At 37.9% G+C, this 17,070-nt stretch overlaps 2 protein-coding genes across 3 annotated transcripts; both read left to right on the top strand.

Moving 5' to 3' along the window:
* Nucleotides 1–1,600: 1,600 nt before the first annotated feature.
* LOC113685141 (brain-specific homeobox protein homolog) lies at nucleotides 1,601–4,179 on the top strand. Its single transcript, XM_027202618.2, has 2 exons — nucleotides 1,601–1,990; nucleotides 2,807–4,179. The coding sequence occupies exons 1-2, from the start codon at nucleotides 1,723–1,725 to the stop codon at nucleotides 3,202–3,204; spliced, it is 666 nt and encodes a 221-aa protein (XP_027058419.1). The 5' UTR covers nucleotides 1,601–1,722; the 3' UTR covers nucleotides 3,205–4,179.
* A 1,317-nt stretch (nucleotides 4,180–5,496) lies between these two features.
* Nucleotides 5,497–15,685, top strand: LOC113685159 (neogenin-like). Of its 2 annotated transcripts, none has more exons than XM_089197530.1 (10): nucleotides 5,497–5,675; nucleotides 5,862–6,137; nucleotides 7,280–7,654; nucleotides 8,075–8,247; nucleotides 9,486–9,654; nucleotides 10,132–10,217; nucleotides 11,236–11,479; nucleotides 12,097–12,214; nucleotides 12,725–12,779; nucleotides 14,807–15,685. In XM_089197530.1, the coding sequence occupies exons 1-10, from the start codon at nucleotides 5,513–5,515 to the stop codon at nucleotides 14,987–14,989; spliced, it is 1,842 nt and encodes a 613-aa protein (XP_089053656.1). In that variant the 5' UTR covers nucleotides 5,497–5,512; the 3' UTR covers nucleotides 14,990–15,685. The 2 variants fall into 2 exon arrangements, with proteins under 2 accessions (XP_089053656.1, XP_089053655.1); XM_089197529.1 differs by having other exon boundaries at nucleotides 5,532–5,675; nucleotides 7,262–7,654.
* The last annotated feature ends 1,385 nt before the right edge of the window (nucleotides 15,686–17,070 follow it).

The raw sequence follows: 17,070 nt of genomic DNA, 5'->3' as shown, positions 1-17,070 counted from the left end.
TCCTTGTCGAATCAGGTCTTTAAAGAAAGCTACATGGTGATCTTCAATCTCTACACAACTATTTTCATCTACTTGAATTTGGTCTGTTCCTCTTGTTGATTGCGGAATTGCCTACCGAACAGGCTCTTTTTTTTTATCAATTTTCTTTCAGTGGTGTTTGAAGGCTGGCGGAAGCAAGCCGCAAGGACTAAAAAACCGAAAAAAAATAATAAAAAAGGAAAAAAAATAGGAATAAAAGAAAAACGGAGCTTGTTTTGCTGTTAAATGCAGCGCTAAAAGAGATTAAAATGAAAGGGCTTGATACCTCATTTAACCGAGAGATCGTTAAATTACATTTACCATAAGCGTACTTTAGTGATGTAATCGTCGTGAACAAGTGCAATAAATTTATAACAACTGTAGGCAAGAGATGGGAATAAATTGTTTGCCAATTGAAACGAGAAACCATTCCTTTATCGATGTGTTATTTTACAAGACACCAACTAATAAAGAAAACTTGAATTTTTCCGAAAATATTTCTTAGGATGAGTTTAAAATTCAGTCGGATCGGGTTTCATGTCAGGACAACTCACATGAGTTGTCTCCATGTCATCTTAAATCACGTTAGGCTTCTATTTTTAACAGTATTTATAACATGTTTAATATAGCTTTTGAGTAACTGCGAGGTAAATCGATCATCAAGTCATCTGTAAGGTTTCCTCTTGAGCTAGCAAGCTTTTGAACAAATGTAAACAACTTTTTTCAAAGCCATTACTTCACGCTTCCTCTACACACAATCAAACGTAGAATTCATGGTTGACATTGTTTAATTTGACAGTTACTGGTAATAATAATAGCTAGGGGAAGACGGCAGTTCATTTATTATGTTTGTTTAGTGGGGTGAAGTCTCTCAAAAGCATTAAAACAAGTTTTTTTCTTTTCAATTTTTTCCTTTTGAAATTTTAATCCTGTGAAGTGCATTTTAAATTTTTGAGAATAATGTTAAAAGTAGTTAGGTTTTTAATGTTATACTCGGAACGACCGGGTAATTTTCTAGGGATTAAAATATTTCAACGTCCGTTTTATAGTTAGCTAGCGTTAAAACTACTTTGAATGGTGTCGGATATTTATTCGACATGACCAAATTAAAACCTCTCTTTCAGCCATTCACTTCCCCTAAACTGCGTATTTAATTAAACACATAAAGAAAGCCAGTTTTTATTGACTTCAGTGTTTTCTATTATTATTATGTGCAATTGAATTCTCTCTTGGAATTATAAACATAATTGTTTTTAACTGCCACGACTAAAGATTTTGATATCACTAATTGACCGAAATTTGTCTTGAAAAAGGGTTTTAACGAGCGCCATTTTCTGCTTGAGTAGAGCTGAGTAGTTGATGATGAGCTAAAGTTCGTATTAGAAACCTCGTACACGTTTGAATGCCGGGTGCAACCAGCATTTAAGCTATTACACTTTTAATTTAAGACTGATTCCAACATTTGTAATCTTGAAAAAATAATTAAATACAAATCTAAATTTAAGCATATATGCATTTTTAACTGTCAATCATGTAAATGGACATGTCTATGAATGAAAACAACACAAAGTGTGATGTACTGTAATGATCGACACCCCTCCCAGCAGCCAGACTTTAAAGTGATTCCTACTCACAGCAAACACATTTCAAGTCGAGCTCGCACTTTGACGACATCAAGATTCAGCTGAAACCTTACACGCCGGGATGTTTTTTTCACAAGATCCTATGCTTTTATACCCGCAGCCTCCGTACATGCAAACCGGGCCGGCCATTCCTCGGAGCCCTCCAAGCAGACCGTCGTTTTTGATCGACGATCTTCTCGTCAGGAGACAATCGCCTTATTTAGTACCGAAACCACCACAAGAACACCCACACGAACCTCAAGTCCCTTCTAGCAGCGGAACGTCGTACAACTTTGGTATGCCAGCTTTATTCTCAAGAAGTCGCAAAGAACATTCTACAGTTTATCAAGGTATATTTCCGCTCTCAGCTCTTTCATAACTTTTTTTTCCTCCACCGATTAAAAACTTCGCACTAGGGCGTGCCTAAATTCAGCGTTTTCTTTCGGGGTAAAATTAACCGTTGTAAATTGAAAAAGTATACATAACGATTACCAGTTTCAAGCGTTTAACTGAACTGTATTTAAATCTATTACCAACTTTGTAAGAAAATTGTTAACGGGGAGGAAATCAAAGAAATTTGAGCCGTTAATGAGTTGATACCGAGATTTTCTAACCTCAGAGCAAATACTTGGCGATGAAATTAGTTCACTAGTATGTCACTCTCAAACATGCTCACCATATCTACAGCGGTAGACTTTCTGTTTTGAAATGATTGGTAAAACCTTCTTTGGAGGTCGCATTTATTCGTTTATCATCATATCACAAGTATATAACATTTTTGTTCGTCTTTCTGTCTTATCATTTCAAAACAACGAATGATAACACACAGCCGCTCAATTAATTTCAAATTTATCAAGCGAAAAAAAAAATGGAATGTAGCTCTGATGCAGACCTTAGTCGTGGACTTTTAAGATTAAACTTACGTTCCCGAAAAGAAAGCAAAGCCATGTCCATGTAAATTATTATCATCATCATTAGTTTTCTATGCTAAGCGAGAAAAAATGAACAAAAAGGAAGAAAAAGAAGAGAAGAGGATTTCCCCTGGTTTGACTGTTCTTTTCACATTCAACATTATTCGATAATTCTTTCTCCTTCATTTTATTTCGACTTTAGTGTACTGAATCACGCCTATTGTAACAGTCCTTAAATATTTTTTGTTCGCGTAGATCCAAGCCCAGAGGTCCTTAATTCGCTCCCAGTCTATTTCCGTCTCAAGCCGACGATGAGGACTCCGAGTGGACGAAGATGCCGTAAATCACGCACAGTATTTACCGATCTTCAGCTACGAATCCTAGAGAAAACTTTCTCGGAACAGAAATACCTGGATACCTCGAGCCGCGCCAAACTTGCCCAAACGTTGGGTTTGAACGAGACACAAGTAAAAACGTGGTTTCAGAACAGGAGAATGAAATGGAAGAAGGATACCAAACAAAACAAACAAACTGGAAGCATGGACGGAGAGTGTGCGCATTCTCAACGCAAGAATGAGAACGAGAAAGGCGGAGAGGAGGTCAGAGAAGTTTCGAGTGAAAAAGCGTCGGTAAGGCGAGGGGATGGTTCCTAGATTTACCAAAACAGCATGGTGTGAAATATCATATGTTACAGTTTGAAGAGAAATAAAGACAAACTTCAAAAGCTGTTTATAATGCCACATCGCCCAAATTACGCACTTTTAATCAGATGTACACATATAATACTATAAAACGCGCCTTATGGAAATTATTGTTATCCATATTGCAGACATTACTATAATTATTATATATAATTACAATGTACTATATTGTAAATCATCATCAGACTTAAATTCTAAAGGTCATAGTTGAAAGGAATCGGTTTTCTGCCAGTATCTGTAGGGTTAATTTACTTATACACTGTGCTAAAATAGATCCAGCTTCAGTGCATCAAACTGGTGTGCGATTTCATCAAAAATGACAAAACTAAGAAATCTATACGAAATTTAGTGTTTAGGACATTTGGTTAATTAGTCATTTACCTAACGTGGCGATTACTTTTTGTAGGGGGGAAGGGTGAGGGGAACTTCCCCTTAAAAAGGATGTAGGATATAATTATAGTGTCATTTGTATTGGTCTGGAAACAGGTATATACTTTGTCCATAATGGAATTGACTAGTCTGATATTGAACTACGAGTGCTTGTCATCGTATTGGTTGTTACAGATCTGGAAACTGGCGTAGAAAATGGCAACCCCTGGTCTGAAATAGGATCAGAAATAAGCCGAGCGGTACACCCTACTACGCATTCCACGGGTAACATTCTAAGGGACAAATGAGAAATTCTTACTTAAGTGTGTGAATTCTGCATGAAGAGCTTGGGTGCGGTGCATTACATTTTACATTCAGTTTTAAGACAAACAAACACAAACAGAAACCACCTTATAAGATACCAAGAATAATCAGACGATAACGAAACTTTAAAATAGGTTAACAGCTTATTGATATATAATATTATAGCTGTAATATATATGTAAATATATTTATATATTAGTTGTGATATAAATACGATACTATTAACTCAGAAAAGTTATGAACTCTCTGTCTCTACCTCTCCGTCCTCCAGATCGCAGTTGCTGTCTAAAAAATGGATTCTATACCCTTCATATTGTACTCCCCAACACTACATTAATTAATTCCATTTTTTCGCGTTTATTCCGAACAGTGCGTGCTTTAATTTGACGTTGAATTATTCACATCTACTCCAAACCCTTATTGTAAATACTCCTGATATTTGGTAAGCTATACAAGTTCCTTGACACCCAATATGTTGTGACAGGCTTACTTTCCCAGTCGAAACTTGAAAAATTGCTCCTTTGTTGAAAAAAGCTTTAGTACAGTTTTTGCAGAATTACTCCACTGAATCAGTCGTTTGCTTAGTTTAAAGAGGTTGCTGCGAAAGACGTTCCTGTCATCTGTCTCAGATAGAATGTTAAAAAAGGTTTATCAACCGTCTGTTTTGAGAAATACAATAATGAAACGAAACTTAAATTTTCCATCAACATACTATGAGAGCAATGAGGTCGAATAATCATATTGTTCACCAAGGCTAAGCCGAGCAGCGATTGGTTTGTGAAATAGGTTATAAACAGGTGATACTCATTGTAAGATGATCACAAAATGTCCATCCCCTGGCTTTGCCACTTATACCGAGGGTCATCCGTATACGTTTTTTCTATTGTCACCAACCGGACTTCTGCATTAATATAAGAGTAAAATTCGTATTTTTTTCTTTTCCTTTTTCCTTTTGTTGTTGTTGTTGTTGCTTTTTTTTAAAGGGGGGGGGGGGAAGTCTCCATTTGGTTACTCTCAAATTCTGTTTATCCGCTTAAAATAAAACGGTTTCATAATAAACTATGATTTATGCAAATTTCTTTAAATTTTCGCAGGCCTTTTACCTAGTATTAAAACGTATAATCGGTTAAAACAACGCACAAAAATGGTTCTCTTTGTTAATTTACTTTCCATGAACGGAAATGAATGGTTATAAGCCGCAACTCTAAGTTTTTTTTATTGTAAAGAACGAAAAATATAGTTTTTAATTAAATACGAAAACATCAATAAATTTTAGGAGGCAACTTTTGAAATTTAGATTGCAACTTATGGATTTTGGCAACTTTTAAGCACCTTTTTGGCAGCATTTTACGAACACAGTCGGGACAGGCCGAGTTATCAGTTTTCTTTAACAATCTAAGCTAAAAAAAATATTTACTTCCGCGGTGAGCTGAGATAGGTATTTTGACATACTACGAAACTACGAGTGGCGCCCACCGAGTCCGTTATCAGACACTTAATCATTGCCTCTGACCATTATATGCCAGTTATACCTCATACCTCTTTGTCTCTAAAAACTCCGCTGTCCATGGTACTGCTGTTCCGTTTTAAATCGCTTCCGGCTGTCAACAAGTCCTTAAATAACAGTGGTCCTTCGCGGATGGCGGTGTATCTGACTTCCTTTAGACTTTTGGTCGTATGTTGTGCCCTTATCTACCATGTATTAGGAGCTAATCAAACGTTTCTTTCAGGTAAGTTAACTGCCTATCTTCTTTGTAGTAAAAGCAGCTATTGCTTTTGTTCGAGATAAAGAAAAGACATAAGTAATTCTGTGAAAGCTCCACATTTGCATTGGCAGAACTGATATATCCGCGTGCGGTGCTTATTTGCAAGTTTCATAGTTTCAAATAATAGCCAAATCCTTTTATTCATTTAAGTTCGAGCCCCACAGAAATATCTCATAGAAGGTAAAACTCTTAAACTGAGTTGTAAAATCCACGGCACGCCACTGTTCGCCAGCCAAGTTTCTTGGAAGCACAACGGAGATTGGCTTCACAATCAAACCAAACGGGAAGTAGGAGCAGTGGGGCTTACCCTCGAAAGAGTTTCGCGTCATCAAGAAGGAATTTACCAGTGCGGTGTATACAATTTTTCCGGACTCAGCTCCACCGAAGCAATTCCGGCAGACGCAAATGTGACACTCTTTGTAGGAGGTGAGAATGATAACCTACAAAATATCACGTAATTAAATGGTATCGGTGCTCATAGCTATGGAATAATTCCATTCATCCTTTATAAAACAGATAGTCATTTAAACATATTGGTTGCTACTCTGGGTTTTGGAGGTTTTGCTTATCATTAAGTTTCACTTTTGGTTTGTTTTCTTAAGGAATGAATTTTGAAAATTAACATATTCGTATGGCCCCATACTATTTCAAAGCAAAGCGGTAGTCCCAAAGGAGGTCAATCGTTTTCGCTATTGTTTTCTTTTCCAAGAACTGTATGGGGCTGTGCGGAAATCTTTCCTTAAAGTTTGATGGACAATAGCATGTAGTTTTAAATCAACGCCGGGATTAAATGGCAGGCAGCCAGTCAAGATTTTGAAACACTTAATGAACAGTAGTCCTGCACTTTTGGTGAACTCAGTTGACATCAAATAAACCCAGCATATTTAAGGTACGATAGGGTGGTCGCGAAATGCTGTGTAGCGATCCTGAACACCGTTTATAGAACATAGATCTAATGCTTTGCTCAGATTACGAAACCATGGTTTGTGACACTTGGTATGTGTTTGAGTGCGACTTCTGATCAAGGTTTTCCACACACTAAATGACTGGATGTCATACACCACTGGTAAATTTGACAAATCAGAGGAAGTCAGCCAATCTAAACAGACATATGTCGGTTATGAAGTGCCGAATACTTCTGATGACCTTAACAGATCTCAAACGCAAGACTTGGTTTATATTGCCTACAGAGCACAGAAACCAAGTTTGTCTTACAAAATTTGTTAGAGGTTACCATCACAGTGTCATAGTTTGTCTCACAAAATTGTTGGAGGTTGCCAGCTAGTCAAGGTTTACAAACCAGTTAATGGCCAGGAACTAAATATTTTTGATAGATCAGACAAATTAAAGAAATTTATGCCTATCCAAAGTACTGTATGTTGGTTAAGGATTCCTAAGTGATCCTGAAGAGCTTCATGAAACTCAAATTCAACCCTTGGTATACAGTACATAGCCTAGGGGACACTTAAACTATGACTACCTAACTAGGGAATTTCTTATGTTCAAAATTAGTATAGCTAATACTAAATATATGTCCAACTAAGAGGTAGTTGTTTTCCCGTCTGCAGGGCCAATCCATAGGCCAGTATGTGAATCAAGTGATCGTGCATTTCCTGATTTTGAGGACTTGCTTCATTGGAATGCACTGGTTGACTATCAAGGTGTTCAACGGCCTTTCACCTACCAAATATTTTACTGCAATTTTTCATGTTTACGTCCTCCCAGACGCTACAGCATTTTCAGAGGCTGTCCTATAGTCCCAAAGTCAACTACTGGAATAGTCATGGAATGCAATCTTATATCCCTCTACAAAAAAGTATTTCCGAAGCTGTTTAGTGGCAGTAAAAGTATCCCTGGTCTAGGAATTTATTTGGCCATTGGTATAGCAAATATGGATGATGAGATCATTAGTCGACCAGTCAAGTGTAATGTGTACCGTCCAGGTATATATAGATGATAAAAAACTGTTTACATTTTTTTAAAAGACATTAAAAAAATATACATTTGTGGGTAATGCAGATGCATAATGACTGTTAATATAAATTGTACCTGTAGTGACAGTTATTTTTCAAATAGCTCATTAGCAAAGACATGATTGTTTATTGAAAAACTCTACATTGTTATCAATGTCAGACCAGAGATAAGGTGGTTAGATTTTGATTTTAAGGCATTTGTTATAGTGCAGGAGGTCTGACAATCCAATTATTTAGATGAATTGTATTACCCTTTCGACCCATGTGGCCCAACACTCAGTCAATAAGGGCATGGTATATTATGCTTATTGTACTTATTATTCACCTATTCAAAAATTGTTCTGTTTCAAGTGAATATCAGTGATCTCTGTCAATATTTTGTTTTACTAGTGAAGTGTACAAAACCAGCAAACATACGTTTAAACAACTCAACAGCAGGTCAACTGACATTGATATGGGATCTCCCAAAAGATGTGCCACAGGATTATCAGAGTAATCTGATTTATTGGATTCGTGTAGTAGGTAGTGGACATGGAGTTGGTGATTTTCCTAAATTTATAAAGGTAACTTGTGATGATTAACTCCTAAACTCCAAAGATCTGATTGTTAATTCTCCCTTCATTCTCCTATACATTTCCTTGTAAACTGATTACAAGTATTTGGTGTTAGAACGAGATAACAACTGCCACCTGATAAGTTTGAGTATCCTCATTACCAGTTTGCTGGATAATGTGTGAATATTATGGGGAGAAGTTACCTTTTAATCCGTTCTGAGAGTTAAAGGTTTAAATAAATGATGACTTGAAAGTTTTTAACCCTTTAAACCCAGACAGTGACCAGCATATAATTTCTCCTTACAGTAGTATTGCTAAGTTATTAATTAAGATCATGAGAATAAAGGAAATGATGGCAAACCTTTGATTTTAAAACAAACTCTCTTCATCAGTGCTAAAAGAAATGTGTGGAGGACAGTATAGAGAACTTAAATACTGATGTTAAGGTGTAAAAGGTTGAAATAACCCTCAGCTATGAAACTTCTCTTACCACCAAAAGGTTACATCTATTCAAAGTTATCATAAGAAATTTAGGGATTAATTAAGTAATTGCTGAGTTATAAGTCAGAATGTTTCCATCTTAAACATTTTAAAGAAAACATGTTTGAGAGACTTGCTTGCAACCAAGGAAAGACATCCTCAGTTGTTCTAACAAATCTGTAACACTTAATAGGAAGTAAACCTTGGGACCTTAATATCAGTAAGCATATTTTCCATACTGTTCTCTATACATTTCCTTGGTGCTGACAAGAAGCATTTGGTAAAAAGTCAAGAGCTTCTTAGTTGTTGGTCATTTTCTTTATTCTTGTGACCTAAAAAGTGTGATTTGATGATGATACTGTAAGGAGAAATTAGATGCTGGTCACTCTCAGGGGTCATAGGGTTCAAATGCCTTCACATAAATAGGCTATTCATTTCTGTTACAAAATGTTTGTTAATAAATTTCTCTCAGTCCTTTTCACACAAGAATAAGTCGAGGTATTGGAGACCAATATTGCTTTGACTTTCAGTTTTTTCCTTCCAATTGGTATTTTTAATTATGCACCTGTATGTGTCAGAGACTTTGAATGATTAAAAATCTATCATTATGAGTTCCAAAATGATAACTCATATTGAATCCTTATGAAGTAATTATTAGTTATGGAGTACAATTTTAAAAGATAATTACTGTTAGCAATACAAGTTATTGTTAACTAAAGTAGCTTTAGGTCAAATTGTATATTAACTGTCACTTTTATTGTATCAAGGTGAAAGGAAAAAATTATTCAAGTGAGACTATAAGAAGAGACATCAGTGGTCTACACCCATATACCTGGTATCATATCTACATCTCTTGCTCAATTAAGACAATTGAGGTCTCAAATGCTACTCGTGGAGAAGAAGTGGGTCCTCTCTCAGCCAGGACAAGGGAAGAAGGTAATGATGACCACAGGTTTGTTCTTTACCTCTCACGTAGGAACAGAGGTAGCCTATTAGCACTCCCTAACTATTGGCACCTCGACACAATCGTTTCTCTCCCTGCTAGAAATTATAAGACCTTTAGCTAAACGAACTGGGGAGAGGTCTTCCAAGGGTCTAGCACTGAAAACTGCCAGACCCCCAGCAAACATCTGCCCGACTTGCCTTAAACCTTCCCGTACGTGCCCGAGAAACGTGCATCCTGCAGAGCTCACAATGAAGGCCTGCATGCAGCCCAAGACACATTCAGTGCGGTGGAATTTGATCCGGAAGGTTTGTAAATAAGATGCTAGAACTGCAATTGAAATGACAAAATTTTGGAGGGCTGTGTACGAAACTTTTATAACTGAAAGGTAGTGTAAGCAAACCAAAGAACATGGAAAAAAAAAAAGCAGCCTGTTACTCACATGTTCATTTTCTTTTCCTTCATCGCAGCACCCAGCGCACCTCCTAAACTCTCGGAAGATGTCACAAATACAACACTGCATGGACAGTACAGAGATGTGATTCTTCATTGGAAGGTACGTGTTACAAATACATGGATTTTTCTGCATTATGTGTTCACGTGTTGAAAATTACTCTCGGATTAGTAAATCTAATTATTGAGCAAATTCCTTAAAATTTGACTCTAGACTAGATTAGAGGTAATGAAATACTTACAGACAGGACCCTTTGTTATTAATTTCATTCTTTGACTTTTATTTATTAGTTCATGGAGGTCACAAGTCGGATTAGTTTTTATATATTAATCACTTCCATATACTGCTATATTGTAACCTAAAACACATATAACTTAAGTTGTTTATGTCACCTTCCGCTAATACATTTACCTATTCCTTTTTTTTCTTTTTCTCGACTGTCTTATTTCATTATACATGTAGATGTGATTTCGCTCCTCTGCCTTTTCTATCGTACCTCTGTCTGTTTGCATCTTGGCTTATTTGTATGTGTTTGTTTCTCTGTGTGATAAACGTACCTCTCACCAACCGAAATAAAACAGAATAAAGAGGAAGATTTCATTTCAAACAAACTTTTGAATTTAGCGGGCTGTACAGTGAAGGCTCCCTAAATTGATCAGTCGTAAGGGATGTGCACATACTATGTACTTTTCGACTTTGTGGGAGGGCCGGACGGGAAAATATTTATCTGACCAATCGTAGCGGCTGTGCACATTCTATGTACTTTTCGACTTTGTGGGAGGGCCGGACGGGAAAATATTTATCTCGAAGTCATGACCTATGGACCGAGTGCAGCGAGGTTCGTGCACCATAACAGAGAGGCAAACTTTTCCCGTTCGGCCTGACCAAACTCAGTCCATAAGCAATTTATCATATTACCAACGAATGTTGAAAATTTCGTTTCAACGTCGATAGTAAGCAATAGACGGGTTATATGATAACAAATATTAGTGTACTCTAAAAATTGCTAGCCGTCTCCTTCCCTCTTTATTTCGAATTCTATGTCAATTTTTATACTTCTTCATCCTTGTTGGTCAACTGGAACATCGCTAACTCAAGTACATGAATTTTCACTTCACAGCTTCCGGACAATGGCACATGGAATGGTGAAATCACTCACATTGTGCTGCTTTATTGGATAGCAAACAGTGGCGCCACTGAAGCTAACAGTAGTTTGGTTGTGTTTAGCAATGTTTCCATGACAACAGGCACCTTAAGAATGTTACGCCAGGATGAGGTGTATGAGGTGACGGCAAAAATATGCACCAGCGCGGGGTGTGGCCCTTCCAGCCAATCGGTTTTCATACGAAGACTGGATCACGCAGGTTTGTTCTCTTTGAGAAGCTTGTAGAGTTCTTCTCTTAATACCAGCGTAGTAACCCACGTGGAATGTTGGGAGAACAAGAGAAAAGTTGTTAGATCGCTCGTGTGCTGGTTATCTTCCAACTTCTCTCGTGTCCTCCCAAACTCCCAAGTGGGTTAATACGCCGGTAAACTAATATTGCTTTGATAAAATAAATTTCAATGTTCTATGGGTTTACTTTTGCTTTCGATGATAGTTTTCTGACCAATCAGGGTGCTCGTACTATCTCGGGTATTTTATGATGGTCCATATAGTTCCATTTTTGTTAATAATGAGCCCCGTTTAAAAAAAAAAAAAAAAAAAACCAGTGTGGGTTCGGCTGGGGAAAAAAAACGGCTATATCAAAATGCTTTACCGAGTGGGTTACAAATGATACTTTCGTAGAATGCGGACAGTAGAAGAAGGAAACTCGTTCTTCTGATCATTCAAATGCTACATATACTTTATAAAAAAAGAAACAGCGGGGGCAAAAGCGAAGGAGATCAAACACGGATTTAATTTTGCTTGGTAAATTTGGAGAGAAGAAATGTAACATTCTGCGGTCTCTTACGAGTATTTGTCACGGTGTTTTTTTTTTAGATGGAACCCATGTTCCACGTACGGAGGAACAAGGAGATAAGTATTACATCATTGGTGTCGCGTTAGGGTTGCTGCTCTGTGTTGGATGTTTAACTGTGATAGCCTATTATTGGCTAAGGTACGTTACTCTATGTGCTTTTTTAAGAAACGGTAGCGTTAACGGAAAAAATCACCTTTATATTTTTTGCACTCCTACCCTCGTATGTGTGAATACGTATTGAAAACTCGAATAACAAGCTGTCGTGGCGGATGGCTGTGTACCGTAGTCTGGTTTGCTAGGTACCCAAGAACAGAGTAGTCGTTTGAAGGAGGATGGGAGGGGAGGGAGGGATTGGCGGGGAATTCTATGGTGGGTTCATGAAGTGTTTACTTGAAAAACTTCGCCCAGGCTCTTGCAAGTTTGACGAGAACACATGTAGGAACTGATGTTTAAACCCCTTAACCTCTTAAAATAAGTGCTGGATAATTGGCTGTACTGTGACTCTTGGCATGCTGTTGGTGAATACAGCTCTAGATAGCGCACAAAATAAACTTGAGTTTGGGAATCAATTCCTTATTTATAACTCACAGTGATATTTTCTTTCATTATTTTCTGGTTGTTTTAATGATAACAAGCGTATCTTAACAGGAAACGTAGAAGAGAACGCGTCCCACCGCTCGGAAGTGTCCTTGGAAAATTACCGGTAATCTCTAATCTTGTTTCAATTTCTTTTTTTGATTTTGAAAATGGGTTTATCTCTGTGAGGCTTTCGATCAATTATAGACTTGAAAAATCCGCTGTTTTATCGTAGAACTGAAAGGAGCTTTTCAGTATCTCAAAATGGCGCTTTTAGTGAGTGCACTTCGCTGAATTCGCTGTTATTTTCTCAATCAAAACTATAACAAAATTCTCGAACGTGATTGGTTATCACCAGCTTAATTTGGGCTCGAATAGGATAGTGTACGCGTCATGCTAGTAATTGGACAGTGCAATAGGACAGTTAACGCGTCGTGCCAGTGTAAGTGGACAGATGGCGTCATGTGCGTACGCTCTTATCTCGCATTTCGCCGGGTTAACTGTTGTTGTTTTTCTTATGAAAATCGTAAAACCGATTTCTAGTTTCTATCTCAAATTTGTAATAGTTTGGATTAATTTGTAACAGGGCTTCGTGTTGTCCAATTCGGTCTGTAATCAAACTAGTGATTAACAAATCACTAGTATGATTACAGACCGAATTGGATTCCACTTAGTCCCATTCGCATCATTAATTGCGGTGCTTTTGTACATCGTGCAAACATCCAGGAATAGCCCGCCATGGTTTCCATTATTATTCGTTTAAGTCCGACTTTTCTACTCAATGTATCTTTGGGTCTAAAGTGGAAAACCTTCTGACGTGACTTGCCAGTATGGCTGCCGGAGCCAATCCCGGGAAGGACTGTTACTTGCAGAATGCTTTCCACTTTCTCTTTGTATTGCTTATTTCAGTTGAGTCGCCCGAGTAATGTGTTGTAAAACTCCTAGCATTTCGTTAATGTTCTCGTGTAAGCTGATAAGCAATAATCTATATCCCTGAGGGGAAGGGCACTAGGAAGGTGCAGTGTCTTATCGCTTCCCTTAGCTGTTTGTTTTCACAAGATTTACATTGTCTCCGACGTACAAAAATGCGCGTAAAAGAATTGCTAAGAGAGTTTTAGATCCACGTTTGGTGTGTTCACCGCTAACATCAAACCGCGGTCAGCAGTTTGTGGTTAGACGTTAGAAGTTTCGAGACTTTTAGTTTTTTTAGATCGACGTGGGCTTTCACCTGAAAAAAATCAACAAGTGGATGGAGGTCCTTCATTTCAAACACGTAATGTGGCTAAAAGATTGGTTTCCTAGCGTCCCAAACGGATTGGTAATAAAAAAAGACTTCACCTCGTATATGTTTATAGGAGAAAATTCGAACAGGAGGAAAAAAAGCGTCGAGGGAGTTCACATACCTGAAACTGCCTTGCCCGAAGTTCAAAGGAAGAGGAAGTCGATCACGTCCATCTTACCTTTACCTTTCTCCTTGTCTGCCTTCTTCTTTGATGACCTAAAACTCAAGGTCTTCCCCAAATTCATTGATCAAAACAGGCTCAAAGTTGTGCATAAACGAGACATACCTAATCGGGTCACCATTAAATGGCATACACTCCACTTCAGGAGTGGAAACAACTTGACGTGGAATTTCTTCTCCGCTTCCTTGCCTCGACGCACTAGTCCGTTGAGGTGAATGCTGTACTGGGTGTGTCGACATGAAACTGAACAGACTCATAACTATTAATCTTGTGTGTTAATGGTAAATGTTCTTGGTTAGACCTGGTGCGTTCATTGGGTTCGTGAGCTCCAGGTCTTCTTTGTACTGTGTGGTCCAATTTCCTAACCACAAATTTGATAAGCATACATATTAGGGGAGAAATTGTGTATAGGCATTAACATTTTCACTTTTTCATCAGATTTTAGAGCGTCGTGGGTGGCACTCATGGCTAATAAAATCATGAATATTTTAGATTGAAAAGACACAAAAGACACCCCGCACCACAACTTAAGAATTACCCACAAGTAGTTTCTTCAAAACTACGAAGCACTTCTAAGTGATTGTTAGTGGTTATTACATTTCTCAACCAGCTGGGATAACGATTTAAATCGTGAGCTCTTACATCGGCATGTTATATGCATGATCTAACACATTGTCATTTTGTATCCTAGCCTCCTCCTTTAATTCCGTGTGGAAGCGATACTGGACCTGAAAATAGAGAGGACAACCACGTTTATGACACAACAATTACGCCTCTGCTCATAGGTGACAAGAACGAGTACGTACAAATTAAAACCTTTAAGCCTGCGCCGATTACTTTGATGAGGTCAGAGCTCGACACAGATGATGTTTAAAGTTCTCATGAAGTTTGATAGAGCATAGAGCGCTTCATTTCCAGTTCTATCTCTCTCACACTTCCACGGAGCCTCTGAAGTAAACTTCCGCTCAACGCAGGGAATCTACACCACCAAAGAAATTCATAAATAAGAAGCAGTAGTATGGAACCTTAAATGAGTTCACTTATCACTAATGTAATTCCCTCCTCCTCAAGTCTGTCTCCCACGCGCTTTTCTGCGAGTCTAGCTTGTAATTGAATATTACTGGTTATCTGGTCGTTTAGGAACTTTTGAATTGGGCAATTGGTACTCTGAACCAAATTTTTTTACTGTCTATCCAGTTCTAGATTGATGCCCACTCGTACGAAGAGCTTTTCACTTTTCGCTACCGTACTCAGTTCGGCAACCTCTAAAAACCGCTTATCTCTTTCATCTCCATTATTGCTGATTATGGCACCAAGCGCTTATTTTTGAGATCGCAAAAAATTAGCCAGGGTTTATTTTTACGTTAATTATCAATCTTTTTTTGTTTCCCTTTGTAGCCGATATACAAAACAGTTTATGTAATAAACACTGCAGCATACAACGAAACATATTTATTGGAGAATTAAAAGTTTTAACTAAGAGCTGGTGCACACAGTTTTATACAAAATTCTCCTAAAGAATATTTAAAAGCACGACGTCGGGATTAAATAAAACATGTCTTTTCCTTCATTGCACTGTGATCTTATTGACTGAAAATTCTGTACCTTGTAAGTTAGTGCACCAGCCGGACGGCCAGTCAACTTCGTTCCCAAGGTTCTGCCCCTGAGAGCAGGAGACGGGTAGAAGAGAGACTGATAACGAGTTTGACACCGCAGCCACTCCTTGGGATTTCACACAACGCCCCTCCTTTCCTAAGAAAGCGTGACACCTCAAGGATAGAGGCCCCCACGTTAACCTCACTTGTCCATCCTCATGCAAAGCATATGAGCCTACCTCGTTCCAAATGATTATTCGGATCGCCCCGAGTTTTCCAGACGATGGGTACCATGCGGGCTATAGCATCCAGTACAGGTGATAATTTGTTTGGAAGCTGAGAATAAAGAGAGCAGCACCGGGACATGGTCAGTTTATCTTTGAGAATGGCAAACTCAATCATTACTCGTTCATTTTTCCTTTTTTCTGATGAAAAAATTACTGACTTAGTTTCATTCCGAGCCATCCTTTTTGCTTATATATATACACATAGCGTAACTTATTCATTATTCACAAAGAGGCATGCGAATAGCAGGCTACATCATAGACAGGGTAATTTAGCAATATCAGCTGAGTTGATAACGTAAATTAGCCACCGTAAAAAGTTTAAAAAGCTGACGTTTTGAGCGTTATCCATTCGTCAGAGCAAAACATAATAATGTGGTACAGTTGGTTATTTATTTCATTAAATTTTTATTTTGTTATGTACATAACATAACATAAATGTACGTTGAATAAAATAATGTACATTAATTTTTCTCTGACGAAAGGCTAACACTCGAAACCTGAGCTTTTAAACTCTTATCAACTCATTTGGTAATACTAAATTACTCTGTAATACTCTCCCACCAACGCAGCACCACAGTTTGTTTTTTGAAACTTACCCTCTGACTCATATCTTAGAGAAAAAGCTTAAAACGCGCGCGAATTATTTACCTTTGTACTAAGAGACTCAAGAGTTGTATTCAGTTGTGAGGATGGAAGTGATGCTTTTAAAGTTACTTTCCACCTTGAGAGGACCAAAAAGTAGATTTTAAATTTTGTTTTATTTGACTAAACTGAGCAACCCCAAAGAAGAAAGAAAGAGTACCATTCTGTCTGGGAAAGAAAAAAATTCTCTCGCGAAAGCGGCTAGTACTGACGGAGCCCCACTCTGACGTCCTGATTTCTAACAAAGAAGTCGCCGTCAAACCGGTTTCCTTTCTTTATGCAAGTACCCGCCTTGAAACAAAAACATAAACAATCGCCTCCAATCGTAATTTTGAAAGCTGTCTGTCGATTCGTTTTCTTGCACCTCTGCACATTTTCCGGTTTCTCTATTTTTTCCGCAGGCTTTGCTTTTGCCTTTGCCTTTGCCTTTG

The sequence above is a fragment of the Pocillopora damicornis genome, chromosome 2 (genome assembly GCF_964200805.1).
Source record: "Pocillopora damicornis chromosome 2, jaPocDami1.2, whole genome shotgun sequence".
Taxonomy (NCBI): Eukaryota; Metazoa; Cnidaria; class Anthozoa; order Scleractinia; family Pocilloporidae; genus Pocillopora; species Pocillopora damicornis.
The sequence above is the reverse complement of the archived record's forward strand: the minus strand, read 5'-3'. Positions and strand labels throughout refer to the sequence as shown.

What these genes read in the sequence shown, in the direction of transcription:
- LOC113685141 (XM_027202618.2), top strand. Translation starts at nt 1,723, where the DNA reads ATGTTTTTTTCACAAGATCCTATGCTTTTATACCCGCAGCCTCCGTAC. An exon ending in ACATTCTACAGTTTATCAAG is followed by an intron (nt 1,991 to 2,806) that starts GTATATTTCCGC and finishes TTGTTCGCGTAG; the next exon opens with ATCCAAGCCCAGAGGTCCTT.
- LOC113685159 (XM_089197530.1), top strand. Translation starts at nt 5,513, where the DNA reads ATGGTACTGCTGTTCCGTTTTAAATCGCTTCCGGCTGTCAACAAGTCC. An exon ending in ATTTTCCTAAATTTATAAAG is followed by an intron (nt 8,248 to 9,485) that starts GTAACTTGTGAT and finishes TATTGTATCAAG; the next exon opens with GTGAAAGGAAAAAATTATTC. An exon ending in AGCCAGGACAAGGGAAGAAG is followed by an intron (nt 9,655 to 10,131) that starts GTAATGATGACC and finishes CCTTCATCGCAG; the next exon opens with CACCCAGCGCACCTCCTAAA.